Raw genomic sequence first — 14854 nt, 5'->3', positions numbered from 1 at the left:
TATTTATTTTTGAGACAGAGACAGACAGAGCATGAATGGGGGAGGGTCAGAGAGACAAGGAGACACAGAACCTGAAACAGGCTCCAGGCTCTGAGCTGTCAGCACAGAGCCCGATCCGGGGCTCGAACTCATGGACCGTGAGACCATGACCTGAGCCGAAGTCGGATGTTCAACTGACTGAGCCACCCAGGTGCCACCCCATTTCCCTTTCTAATGTGCACAATGGTGAAGCAATGTTTTCCAGTTCAGATGAAAGATAATCAATGTTGAAATATTCAGACATGAAGACTAACATTTTTCAGTCACTTGGTGGAGTTGATAAAGACTTCTTATTGTGGTGCTAACAATTTTGGAATGCAAGAAAACAGGCCAGCACCACACTAAATCTTATTGAAGATGACCTAACATAAAATATAAATTTAACTTTGGTAATGATATTACTTTAATACAATTAGGATATTATCACTCTAAAATTGATTTGCAGAATTTCTACATTTAACAATATGTTTTTGGCAAAATATAAAAAAATAAATAATAATTTAATAAATTAAGCAAAAAATAGTAAAGAGATATTTTTAATTTTTCATCCATCAACTCCTTATAGGTATTCTTTCTAATATCAAAAAATAAAAGCAATATTCTCAGTAGCTTATTTAAGGACTGGGACTATTCCTATGAATTTCTCATATTGTTTTTCTTTCGGTAGAAAGCTCCTGTTTAGATTTCACACTCGCCTTGTTAAAGAAAAACGCCTTTTAGATACTGTCATGCAAAAATTTAAACCCTTACTTATTTTAGTCTCATTGTTTCCTCCTGTCTTAAACACTGTCCAAACAAAATCAAAAAGCATCTATGAAGCATCCAACGAGCTCAAATTTTCTACTAGATGATGACAGGAATATGAGGATAAATGAAATACAGTCCCTGCCTTCATGGAACTTACAATCTTGCTGACTAGATAAGATATAAATAGATGGACAAATATATAAAATAATAAAAGAATGTAAAGTATCACAGGAGTAAAAAATGTATAGGTCAACAAGGGACTATGCATGGTGAACCCTAAGGCTGGCGACATTATTATGGACATTTCACAGAGGCAGTGATATGGAGAAGAGTAAATAGAATTTGTAAAGGTATAAAAGACTAACATGTACAAAAGCATTAAAGGGACACACAATGTATATCAAAAGCACAGTTTGGGTATAGTGAAAGGTATAAGTAGGGGTAATGGTAAGAGACAAGTTTAGGAGACCAATCTGGGCTAGCACCAGACTATGGAAGTGTTTAGCTAAGAGTTATGGATTTTATCCTATAGGAAATGGTGAACAATTTAACGTTGAATGTGGGAGTGACATGATCAAGGATTTATACCTATTAGTGGAAATGGATGAGAGGAAAAATAGGGAAGGCAGAGAGTAAACAACATTGTAGTAATGAGATGATTAGGGCCTATATTAGAATAGCAGAGCTGAGAATGGAAAAGATCAATGGACACTGGATTTGGGAGAGAGATACAGAAGAATAAAAATGACTCAGAGGTATCAGCAGGTTCCTTGGGGTTCAGTCAATATGGAAGTGGTATCTCAAGTCATGAAGATGAAGAGAATTACAGAAAGAAAAGAGTGGAAGATCATGGGAAAGAGTTTGGAGAATTATTACATTTGTGGTTCAGGGAAGTAATGGAAGAATAAATGTTGTCTTTCTTCCTTCCTATGCACATGTAAGTGTGTATATTCATGTACACACAGAAACAGACATATATGCATTCTGAGTAAAGAGATAAACAACGAAAACTCAATTGTCTCCTGTCAGTTTAGTGTCCTTGGTGGACTGCTGATAATCTGAATAAATGTTATTGAGGAATAGCATGATCTAGCAGAGTGAGAACCAAAGTCAAACAGATTTAGGTTCGAATCCCAGCTCTATCATTTGCCAGCTATCTGATCTTGGATTTCTTTAACTTATTTTCTCATCTGTGAGATGAGGATAATAGTACCTGCTCTCTCTCCACATAGTGTTATTGTAAAGGTGAAATGAAATTATGTCAAGATATTTTACATACTGTGAAGTGAGGAAAATGCAAGCTTTTTAATTTTGTTATGACATGTGTAAAAGTTACCATATTCTGATTTGTAGTCACATTTTAATCCCCCCCTCTCAAGGATATTAATATAGACTCATACGCAAATGAATTCTAGCACTTTTATTTTCCCTCAATGGCATTTTAAGCTCCTCGAGGGCAAGGAACATATTTTTGGCTTTTCTGTATCCCCCTTACAGTTTAGACTGTACAGCACTCTGAACATTAACAGGAACTAAATATATATTTTTACTTGAACCTGAATTTATTCTAAAAGCTCAAATATAGCTTTCAATATGTAGCATGATATAAAAGTAGCATTCAAGCCCACATAGTCCAGCACTTCTTTAAAATAATTTGAATACACGGTGAAAGTGCTATACCCATTGGCCTCACATATCTTTTTTATGTGGATTTTTTTCTATAAATCTGGAAACGAGTAACAACACATAAATTCAGTTATTAGTAGCAATGAATGTAGGTATAAGTAGAAGCACAATGACAGAAGATCAGCTTTGGAACTGTAATGCTTTGAAAAGACTTTGACTTTTGGAGATTTTTTTAAGGATCATCATTTTCTCACAACACTAAAGCAGTATAATAAAAAAATTACCATTAAAGCACAATTTAAAAACCATGCCTAAAATGTAAGTGAGAGTGCCTTTTAAAAATTTTGGGTGGTAGAATATCAGAACACTTTTGAATTAATAAAATCTGTGAGAACAACTATCTAAATATTTGGCTCTGACATTTGAAGCTTCCATATAACTTCATAAAAGACACAAAGCTTTTTAAATACAAAACTTGAAAGTTTCAAGTACTTGAAAGTACTTACTTCCACTTGGAATCAGGTCCCTTTCTGGGATGAAGAGTTTATATCCATAGTGTTTTTCCAGGACATCTGGCAGTATTTCAAGAGCAAACTGTTCTTCTTCAGGATTGTCACAGTCTAAAGTATCTTGGTCCACTTTTGTGTAAGACAGATAGGCATCATATTCCTTGTTGTCTTAAATATGAAGAATAACAAGTGGGTTTTATGTATTAGCAGGTTCTCTTTAAGTACTAAAATTCTATAACCACTAACAGTCTAGAATAAGCCCTATAATTAGTGACTGTCATTAATAATTAGACAAAATAAGCCACATGCCATATTGTAAGAAATCTAGCACATTTCAACATAACATAGTCATGTGATATGAACTGAAACTGATATGTAATGGGAAACCTATAGTCAGGAAGAATAAGAGAGAATTATTTGTGACTTTTGGTGACTATACATCTTGTGATATTCAGTGATGTGTGAGTGATTAGCTCAGTGTGTCTGAATGCAGGACTAAATAGACCAAAGTCATGGATTTGAACTTTTTCTGTGCCAGCTGGCTTGGCTCTGTTACTTGGTCACAGACTATACCTCGTTTGCACAAATATGTGCAAGAGATCCAAGAGGGGCTGGGCCCTAGAGTGTGGAAGATCAAAATAATTCAGCCTCACTCCTGGAGACACTACTCACAACACATGCCATACTTCCAGTTGGTTAGTATCGTCATCTTCATATACAAAAAGCAGTTTATCACCAAATATTAGAGACAGCAGCTGGGTTTTAGACAAGTGTATTGTCTGTTACTCTTGTTCAATCCATGGCCAAATAATTTGACACAAGCTTCCAAAAGAAGCCTTTGTTTCGAAATATACATCCTTCCAGTATTGACAAATTAGGTTTTCCCTTCACACATTTGGTCAGGGAGTTAATTTTGCTTTGAGAAAGTATTTTTTCCTCCTTTGCTGTATTGGCTCAGAGCCAGCCTCTTCAAAGAAAATATATAAAATGTTTAAATATTTTTCCTAAAAATTATTAATGAATATAGCTACTCAAGCTATTAGTCCCCATTGATTTTAGAAAGGCCACATTGGAAAAGTTACAGTGGCTTTCAAAGTTCCCTCATTTATAGAAAATTATTTTTAAAAGTTAATGTAGTGAGCATAGACTTAAATGAAACTGTTAGTATTTATTAAACCTAGTTACTTGCAAATAATAATTTTAAATGATGGGAAAACATTTCAGGATTTGTTTCTAAACACATCGATATTTTCCATTAAAGCAGACCTGATTAGAATATAGGTAAAACTGACCAAAAGGTAATTTACAGAATGAAGCAGCCACTCATTTATACCATTAATGATTTAGTTCTACCTACTAAATGATAGGCATATAAAGAGATATAAATACCCTAGGGTAGAAGTAGGTGGAACCCCCTATCTAGAGATATTTGAGGCAGGATTATATTGTTCTAATTCTAGTAAGGTTCCAGTCTTCACCACCCCCACATGAAAGGAACTCTGGTTATTTATGTTATGATGGTGCCTGAAGCCAAAAGATTTTTCTTTAGCATGTCCTCTGGCTGGAAAAGGCTTCCGTAAACCTTGGTTGGGTTACTTGATTGCCAAGAAACAGATGCACATGAAGGACTGCACTGGATAGTTGAGATCATTTGGCTTACAAATGGGACACATTCCACTCTTATGCATAAAACACCACTTGGAAGTGAGAATGTTCATAAGCAATGCTAATGTAAGAACCTCCTGGTAATCTCAGCACCTCTGCCCTTGTTCCAATCAAGCTCAGGATGCACCTGCAAGCCCTTGACTTTCTCCAGCTATAATTACTCACCTGGGACTTAGAGCTGCTGATGATACACAGCTGGAAGAATAAAATAGGCCAAAGGACAAACAGATCCATTCCTATGAACAGAATGTATTTCATTGTTCTTAATGGATGGTGCTGCTTCCTCAAACTCCATAATGTCAGACTGCATTCTGGTTTCCTCTGACTTCGATAACTTTTCTACTTCACAAACCTCCCTAAATTCAACTACTTATCGATTCATTCAACAATGATTTGTTGAGCATCTACTATGAGCTAGACATCTGCAATGACTACCTGAGTCTTTGACCCATCTGACCAGGCCATTAGACTCATGCCTCCATTGCTTATCCTGATTAAGACTATTTGCCCTCCAGCTTTCCCTAAACTCACATATTTCTCATCCTTACTCGCTTCACCTATACCCTAATATTGGTGATGCTACAGACTTTCTTCTAGAAAAATATTACTATATTTGCATATCCCAAACCAAGTTATGACAAAAAACATGGATGTCTTTGATGTGTGTTAACACCTAACATGTCTGGATAATAAATTTTACCTAACATTCTAGAAGCATATCATTCTTTGGAAAGTTGTTGTTTCTGATTCTAGTCATGCCCCTTTAAGATGAGCTAAAGATAAAGAGCTTATGGTGGCTGGACAGAACAGGAAGAGTGCTGTCAAAGCCACCATGTCAGATGTCCCAGAAGCTCTAGAACGCCAGCTAGTGAGCAAGCAGTGATGCAGATGCCACAGTTTACAAAAAATGCACTTCAGTATTATGCAGACAGCCAAGAAAACCTCATGAATAGCCACAGCTGTTGATCACAGAGAGAGCAAGATGGAAGAGCAAAATCAACAACATGATGCAAATAAGGTTAACAGGAAGGCCTGAAAATTGTTTTAAAACTGAATGGCAATTCCACAACACCACTTTGCTAGGCAAGGCTAATGAACCTTCCTTGTGTTAAATCATGTTGACTAAGCTCATCTAAGGAACCAGGAAATAGAGAACAATGCAGATGGCAGAGCATTATAAGAAAGAGGGCTTGCACAGTGATCACCATAGGTATGTTGTTTCTTTTTTTTTTTTTTTTTCAACGTTTATTTATTTTTGGGACAGAGAGAGACAGAGCATGAACGGGGGAGGGGCAGAGAGAGAGGGAGACACAGAATCGGAAACAGGCTCCAGGCTCTGAGCCATCAGCCCAGAGCCTGATGCGGGGCTCGAACTCCCGGACCGCGAGATCGTGACCTGGCTGAAGTCGGACGCTTAACCGACTGCGCCACCCAGGCGCCCCAGGTATGTTGTTTCTAATGAAGAGAGAAGTTATGAGAAAGGGGACCAAACTGTGGAAGAATTTTCCTGTTGTCATACCTGTCCTTCCCTGTTTTTAAATTTTAATCCTGTTCACCACCAGGAGGCCATTCCTGTTTACAATCCAGTTCTTCTGGGGCTATGCTAAACACAGTGCTAAATCTTTAGCTTCTAAAGTGCAAAGACTGTGTAACTTTGTTTATTATTATATCCCTAGTGCCTACTATACTATGTGTATTGATCCAGATGAAGAATATAAGTAAATAATGCCTGCCACGTAGTAGATACTTAATAAATATTTAATGACTGAGCAACTCAAAGGTCAAATAAGTGAATTAGTCATTGTTTGATGGATTAAAATGAAATGAATTTTATAAAAAAAGGCTAAGAAGTAAAAGTTTGTTGGATTGATTTTATTTTATAAAAATAAGGCAGTTTTAAAGAACTTTCAGAAAATGCTACTATAGATATGAATCAAAGAGAAAACATGAAAAAATAGTATATGGGTAAAACTAAGTTGTGTCCATAAGATGTCAGAATATTAAATAAAGAAATGAAAAATTCAGGGGCGCCTGGGTGGCGCAGTCGGTTGAGCGTCCGACTTCAGCCAGGTCACGATCTCGCGGTCCATGAGTTCGAGCCCCGCGTCAGGCTCTGGGCTGATGGCTCAGAGCCTGGAGCCTGTTTCCGATTCTGTGTCTCCCTCTCTCTCTGCCCCTCCCCTGTTCATGCTCTGTCTCTCTCTGTCCCAAAAATAAATAAACGTTGGAAAAAAAAATTAAAAAAAAAAAAGAAATGAAAAATTCAGAGGTTATCTAGCTGATATTTGGCATCATGAAACCGAGTATTTCTAAAAGAGCTTTAATATTCATTTATTCATCCTTACCACATACCTGTTGACTTTTTAGTATTCCATTCAGCTAGTACAGGTTGTATATTTCAGGTCTAAGTTTCCATGTAGGACTATAAAATATTTGTATTGCCCTTCCTAATGAAAACTCTTGAAATCCCTTCCCCCCACATTCCATTTTTTCCCCAAAAACAATTGATTTGGAATCAATACACAATTCTCTAACAGAAATGCTCTAGATTATTTGCTATCTTTGACCACATGGGCCACATTGGAGATATAGACACAAAATGGAATATTTTATCCCTGAAATGTCCTATGATGTTAGTATGAATTTAATCTTACAAATATTTACTACAGCTGATCAGTTAATCTGGATTTTTGAGTATGGGTGATGAAAATAATTAATTATTGCAGATTAACTTAATAAATTGTATCATCACTTACAGAGTATTGACAAATTGCTTATAATCATGACTCAAAACAAATTAATCACAGGAGCCCCCCTTTCATGTTCTTTCATATAGACAATGCATCTTTTACATTCCCAGTTGGATACTATAGGCCCTTGTTGGCACCTGGGAACCGGTGACTTTTTCCTTAGTAGCACAATTCATCTAGTTATTTTATGTGTGCAGGTAAGAAGTCATATTTTTCTATACTAATTGTTGTATATAGAAACTTAGTATAATTGACCACGTTTTCATTTATATTGTTGGAGCATATAATTATGGTTGCAACAGGCCCTAATCTCTCACTTTGAAACTATGTCTGAATAAGGGTCTGTAATACTTCTAAATGGGCTGCTATGATAGGTAAACACACTCCTTTGATAAAGAGCATGCATATGTACACAACAAACAGCATTTCTCTAATTTACTATGAAAACATAGTCAATTAAAAGCCACTCATATTATTTACACAATAGAAACCATAGGACCAAAATAAAAGATTCCTCAAAAAAATTCCTTTTTACAGTTACCACTCTGCCCTTCTTTTATCACTATAAAGATAAACAAAATTATGAGCCCTTCTCCTCTGAGGTAAGACCATGATCTTAGCAAAATAAAACTTCTAACCTTCATTATTTCAACATAATGAAAACTAAAATTTAACCTTCCTTTTTAATGACTTACAAATGGACTTCTTTTTAATCTTGGCTTACCTAAGGATTCCACACACATATTTCTAAGACTTACAGTATTTCATGGGTGAGGGCTTTATGCATAAGGAGTGACATGTCATGATTTCTTATTGATATTGACTTGAAATATGGTAATTTATTCTCTTGAAAAATTAAATCATTTCAAAGCTCAATACAATGCTTTATTGCTATTTAATTCATAAGATTTCCAAAGGACATAGATAGCAAACATAAAATTATAAGCTACATTCTGAACTTCTATCCATTGAGGTCCTCTGTGAGAATGGTTCTATAATCATCAAAAATATGTGGGTCCAGATGCACTGTGGGTTTTAAAAAGATAACATCCATAGCTTTTAATCTGTTTCCTAAATGATTTGTTTTTTCAATGCCAGGAATGGCTAAAAATGATCTGTACCTGCATTTGAATTTTATGGAGGAAAATAATGGAATTTATTCTTAATTTAATTCTTAGTAAGTGGAAGGGTTTTGACAGCAATTGTTTTAGCTCCTGATCAACTAATGTCTCCTTGTTAAACTGTTAATTTGTAAATAATGTCAAACATATAGAAAAATTACAAAAATAAAATAGTTTCAAAGAACATCAATATATTCTTTACCCAGATTCACCATTTGTTAATATTTTCTTCCCTTTGCTCTCTTTCTTGATAAATACATATTTTTTTTCTAAACTATTTGAGGGGTAACTTGCCTTAGTCATAGCCCTGTAACTCTAAGTATTTCATCTCATATCTTCTAAGAATGGTGATATTCTCTTACATAATCACAAATCCATGCCTTTTAGAGTTTGAACAATAGGAGAGAGCCTACCATTGGTAGTTTCATCACCTCCAAAATGCTGTCGGTAGAAGAGCATTAATTCAATATTGTAGCATTTGTAGATGATCACAAGCAGTACAAGGAGAAGGAAGATTGCTCCCAGGCCTCCTGCAAGTTCAATTTTGTAGATTAAATCTGGAACCAACAGAGTAAACAGAAAATGGTAATTAAATCAGCAACATTTGGGATCTTTCCATATTTCTAGTCTGTAAGATGTACAGCCCATTCTGCTTTTTTTTCCAAAAGATTCTTGCTTAATACAGTATGTAGCTTTGTTCTTGACAGATATGTGTAAGTCAAATTTCATGAAATTAACTCTTTTCTAAAGAGTTGAGTAATTTTAGTGTTGAAAGTGATGAGTCTATCTGAAAAGGAATAGTCGCTCCCAATTTTTTTTGAGCACATCTAGATCTCACATATATATTTCTGTTTTAAGTGTATTTCGGGCAACTGTTAGAACTGTCTTTTTCTAGGTCTAGGGCCAATATTTTGTTGTTTCTGATAAATTACCTTATTGATTTAGAAAGATTACCATCTAGTACTTCCCAAGCCACAGGCCCTATATTCTTCTACATGAGAACATCGTCACAAAATTATTCTCAAAATCAAATAAAATTGAATGATCTGGAAAGATTTAATTGTTTCATTTAACCCTAAGAACATAATCCAATAGAAGATAACCTGGGGAAATCAGTTTATCCATTTCCACTACTTATTTGAATAAATGACTATAATATGTATATGATATAATATGCCCAGTGGGGCTAAAAGAGAATGAGAAATCCAGGCTAATAACTTGGACTACTCAGCCAACAGTAGGCTACTTGATAGTAGCCCTTGGCTGCTTGAGTGGGGGACTTTTAGAATTCTAATAGCTAGAACAATTAAATCAACACATAATGGGAGGAGACATCATATATCCCAGACTCAGGAAATAGTGACTTACCTGTAGCTTAGTTAGTGATATTAACAAATGTAAGGTGTATCATAAAAAGAGGGGATAGTACCATGAAATTTAGAGATATGGGAAGTCAGAGGAGAATTTAGAATGTTAATTCATCAACGCCTAGAGGAGAAATGCTGAATCTGAAAGACACCAGACCAGAGACATATTTTCCCCTATGGAACAGGGACATTCATTGGTCTTAACATAATATAGATAAATTTGCCTAAAAGATTAGCTAACCTCCCCCTGATCTAAATCTGTAATTACCAAGTGCCTTTTTTTTATTACCAATTCTGCTTACTATGTTACTAGATACTGGAAAAGACAGTGACATTCTAGTTCGCACACAAATTGTTTATGAGTTTGGTTGACAGCAATCAGCATCCCTGGATGGGTTATTCTGGAACACTGTCAAAATCAAATTTCTGGCCATGACAGACAGCCACTCCTGAAGATCCCTTGACAACCAGGTTGTCAGCCTTTCCCTGGGGATGTCCTTTGTTTCTATATAAGCTTATTGCTTAAAATAAATTAGGGGGCGCCTGGGTGGCTTAGTCAGTTAAGCGTCTGACCTCGGCTCAGGTCATGATCTCATGGTTCGTGAGTTCGAGACCCGCATTGGGCTCTGTGCTGACAGCTCAGATCCCGGAGCCTGCTTTGGATTCTGTGTCTCCCTCTCTCTCTACCTCTGCCCCACTCGTGCTCTGTCTCTCTCTCAAAAATAAATAAACATTAAAGAAACAAAAAAAAAGAAATTAGTCAGGCTCAATATGAAGATTAAGATTAAGGAAAAAAATAAACATATATATATAATAGCTACTACATATACATATATATGTGTATATATATATGTATATATACATATGTATATATGTGTATATATGTATATAATAAATACTACATATACATATATGTGTGTGTGTATATATGTGTGTGTATATATATATATATATATATATATATATATATATATAACAGATACTACAAGTAATATATATTATAAATAAAATTTTTAACCAGTCTATTAATCTATTCTCTAAGTTAACTTTTTGGGGCAAGAATCCTTTAGGAAAAATTTGTAGATGAAGAATATGAGACTTGGTAGTTTAATTCACTTACTCAAGGTCATACACCTAAGAATTGGCCAAGATCAGACTTGAGCCCAGATATCCTAATTTCAAATTCAAGACTTTTTATTCCATCACAGTTTTATAAGCTTCAGCCTGGAAATTGACAAAGGAGAGCCTTTTCCCTTTTGCTCTATAGAGTTGTTAGTAGTGCTTCATGAGAACATGTGACTTGCAGTGAATTTTGGTTTCTTATGCCCTTTTAATTCCAAGGAAATAACCTGAAATACAATTCACCAGGCAGCATGAAAGGACTGAGTATATCTCTGGCACTTCACTGAAAGGTACTGAAGAATCCTATAGCTGTATCAGAGAGGAAAGAGGGGCTCCCTAGAGTCCAGAATATGAAGAAAAGTTTTAGGTTTCATTGGGGGAGAGGGCATTTGGTCTTGGAAAGGAAGTGGAGGGAAAGAAGAGATAGTGGAAGACAGAGACAGTATGGCCCACCAGGAAAGTCACTGAGTGAAAATATAAGAAGCATAAATAAATATCACTCTTTTACAGTAAGGAGATGAAGTAATAATGGAAAAGGGAAGGGAGTGGGGCTGCTGTGAGAGACAAAATATGTTAATAAGAATTATTATGAGGGGAACCATAATGAGTACGGATAGGGAATTGGAATCTATCTCTGTCCTGCCTGCTGCAAGAGGTAGTCATTTTGAAAATTAAGCCCCAAAATTTCAGGTAAAAAAATCCTACCACACATTAGCTCTGCCTCCTGCCCTCTATGTGTAGCTCCCCAGGAGCCATTGCCTGCCTCTATATGGGTGGTAAGGCAGGCTTGCTTATGAGACCTGTGTGGGGCTACAAATATCAAAATCTTTGCTGATTTTCCCACCATCTTACATAAGTTGTGCATTCTTAACAACCAGTGTTAAATGGACAGATCAATATGATTTTTTTTTGTTACTCAGGAAACTGACTTTTCTTTCATCTTAGGACATTGATTGACTTGATGCAACATTTTTTTCCTGCTGTAAAATGTTCATTTTATGTTGTAAATATTTTGGACTCTTTCTCTTTCCATATCTCTCTGTGTCTTCTCTCTCTCTCTCTCTCTGTGTGTGTGTGTGTGTGTGTGTGTGTGTGTGTGTGTGTGTCTCTCTGGTCAGAATAGATTTCAACTGTTTTAAAAGTCACCAAATGAGGGGCGCCTGGGTGGCTCAGTCGGTTAAGCGTCTGACGTCGGCTCGGGTCATGATCTCGCGGTCTGTGGGTTCGAGCCCCATGTCGGGCTCTGTGCTGACAGCTCAGAGCCTGGACCCTGTTTCAGATCCTGCGTCTCCCTCTTTCTCTGACCCTCCCCTGTTCATGCTCTCTCTCTCTGTCTCAAAAATAAATAAATGTTAAAAAAAAGAAAATTAAGAAAAGTCACCAAATGGGAACTTTTTCAGCAATTTCTATGTTAAATACAAAGTAGAGTTGTTATTAGGTAGATGGAAACTTCAGCAGTAGGAACAATTTGTGCTCTCAAGTAGTAGGCACATTTTTCAGCAGTACATTTATGGAAGAAAACCATGGTGTGAAAAGTACTTTTGTGGTTTGGGGGTCCATTTTATAAAAATGTCTTTGAAAGATATTACCTAATGATGGCTGTTTATGTTTAAAACTGTGCACCAAGTCTCTGAGACTCAACCAGTATTCTTTCATTCAACCCAAGCAGAGCCATTAAAAAGGAAACATGCATCCTATAATCAGAGGGCAAAATTGCCATCACCAAGATGATGCTTGGCTTTTCTTTTGTCTTCTGTTTTCAACTGCCATTTTCCATCTCAGCACAATCTGTGCTTCTAGAGACATTTCCTGAGAAGGTGAAAGCCATTTTATTTGCACTGTGACTTGCACTGACTGGAAATGTTTCCAGTCCAGAAGACTGGAAATGTTTTTAGCTAGCTCATAAGTTGGGAAGCAGGTTAGGAGATCCCTCCCACCTGAGGGTTTCTTTACAGGTTGGGGGTTCAGGGTGGGGCAGTAGCACTGGGAATGAGAAGAGAGGGATTCAGTGATATGTTCCGGTTTGTAGGAAAGGCAGTATGTGCAGAGAAGAAACAATTACCAGAATTTCCTTAGCATAAATTCAGTCATGGTACACACACTCACACACACACACACACACACACACACACACACACTAGACTACTTACTGATATTTTAGTTATAATTGTAGATAGTTCATCAGAGAGTGAGAAAGTGGTAGGTACAGGTAAAAGATGCATAGATAAGGATGTCTTGCTCTGAGAAAGCCTGACCCTGTTAATTGGATATATTAGACACGAGTTTTCATTTTACGAAAGGCCTTTTCACAGTAAGGATTCATCAAATGCTTCTTCATTATTATCACTTAGGGCTTTTTCAATATTTGACTCATAGCTCATCAGTAAGTTGTTGTTCCATTAACAAACATCATACTCATATTCTGGGTGAAAACACTGCAGCCACTGAGGCCAGGCTATGCTGTGATAAAACCCGAAATGTTTAACTCCAAAGGAAACATCTTAAGTGTTGCAAGACAAGCCAGAGCTCAGTCTGATAAAAAAAAGGTTGAAGCAGGGCCATAGGGCTTCTCCCTCTTTTCTGGAGCTCTACCATATTGTTGAGAGCTCCTAAGGAAAATGGAATAAGAGAAGATGAACTGCATCCTTTTGCAAAGCACAGTGAAAAAATTTAACTGCTACTTAAAACAGGGAGTGCACACTGGTATAACATGACTCCCCAAAAGGTTTTGTTGTTCCACATGTTTCCAAACAATGGGCACCAATATTTAAAACTCAAAAGATTTCATACCTAGTCACTCAACTTCACTTGAAAACTCAGAAATTCTCTTATCCTTGAGTTTACATTTCAGCAAACATGGCATAATCTACTAGAAAAGAGTAGTGACTGCCCCTTTAAAGTGAGGCATGTTTTCTCTATCCTGTGTTTTTTTTTTCTCTAGGATCCAACTTCTTAAAAAAAAAGTTTACTATCTGCCTGGCCCCTGAGGTCTTAAAGTTTTTAACCTCCAATCTGGAAAGTAAATGTCTTTTAAAAGAGACATGCATTTAGATAGCCCAGGGCAGACACTAGTCAAGAGAAAATCACAGATAAATCCTCTCTTTACCAATCCCTGTTATCTATCCCCACCCTATTGCTCTGGCCCTCTAGGAGGAGTATTTTCACTCAGCAAATATTTTTGAGCACTTACTATGTTCTATGCACTAGGGATACAGCAGTACATAAGACAGAAAAAGTTCCTGTTCTCGTGGAGTTTACATTTTAGTGGTGAGGGGGGAAGATAAGAAGAAAACAAATATGTAAGAAGATATCAAATAGTAATAAGTACAATAAACATAAATAGAGCCAAGAAAGAGAAAAAAAAGTGATGGATAGTTCAATGAATGATTAGATCAAGAAAATATGGCATAAATATATATGATGAAATATTATTTCACCTTAAAAAAGGAGGAAAATCCTATCATTTAGTACAACATGGATGAACCTGGAGGTTCATTATACTAAGTGAAGTAAGCCAGAGAGAGAAAGGTAAATACTATACTGCATGGTATCACTTATATATTGAATCTAAAACAAAACAAAATGGAACAAAACAAAACAAAACCTGAAGTCATAGTAGAAGAGAGTACAAAAATGGTTGTCAGGGGTCGGGGCTAGAGGAGGAAATAGGGAGAAGTTGATAAAAGGGTACAAACTTTCAGTTGTAAAATGAATAAGGTCTGAGTATCTAATGTAGTTGATAACATTGTATTGTATAATTGAAACTTTCTAAGAGGAACTTACATGTTCTCACCAAAAGAAAAAAAAGGAAGGTAAATATGTAAGGTGATACATATGTTTATTAATTAACTCAATAGAGGGAATCCTTTCACAATGTATATGTATATCAAATCATCCTGTTGTATACT

General features: G+C 36.2%; 1 protein-coding gene across 1 annotated transcript in view; it reads right to left on the bottom strand.

Annotated features, from left to right (window-relative positions):
• The window catches only part of IL1RAPL2 (interleukin 1 receptor accessory protein like 2), a 1221298-nt gene that overhangs the window by 13533 nt on the left and 1192911 nt on the right, over positions 1–14854 (bottom strand). The window contains exons 9-10 of the mRNA XM_045472869.1: positions 8871–9014; positions 2919–3089 (exon numbers count right to left, since the gene is read on the bottom strand). Coding sequence (XP_045328825.1) covers positions 2919–3089; positions 8871–9014 — 315 coding nt within the window. The remainder of the gene's footprint in view (positions 1–2918; positions 3090–8870; positions 9015–14854) is intronic.

This window comes from Leopardus geoffroyi, chromosome X (genome assembly GCF_018350155.1).
Source record: "Leopardus geoffroyi isolate Oge1 chromosome X, O.geoffroyi_Oge1_pat1.0, whole genome shotgun sequence".
NCBI classification, from domain to species: domain Eukaryota; kingdom Metazoa; phylum Chordata; class Mammalia; order Carnivora; family Felidae; genus Leopardus; species Leopardus geoffroyi.
The sequence above is the reverse complement of the archived record's forward strand: the minus strand, read 5'-3'. Positions and strand labels throughout refer to the sequence as shown.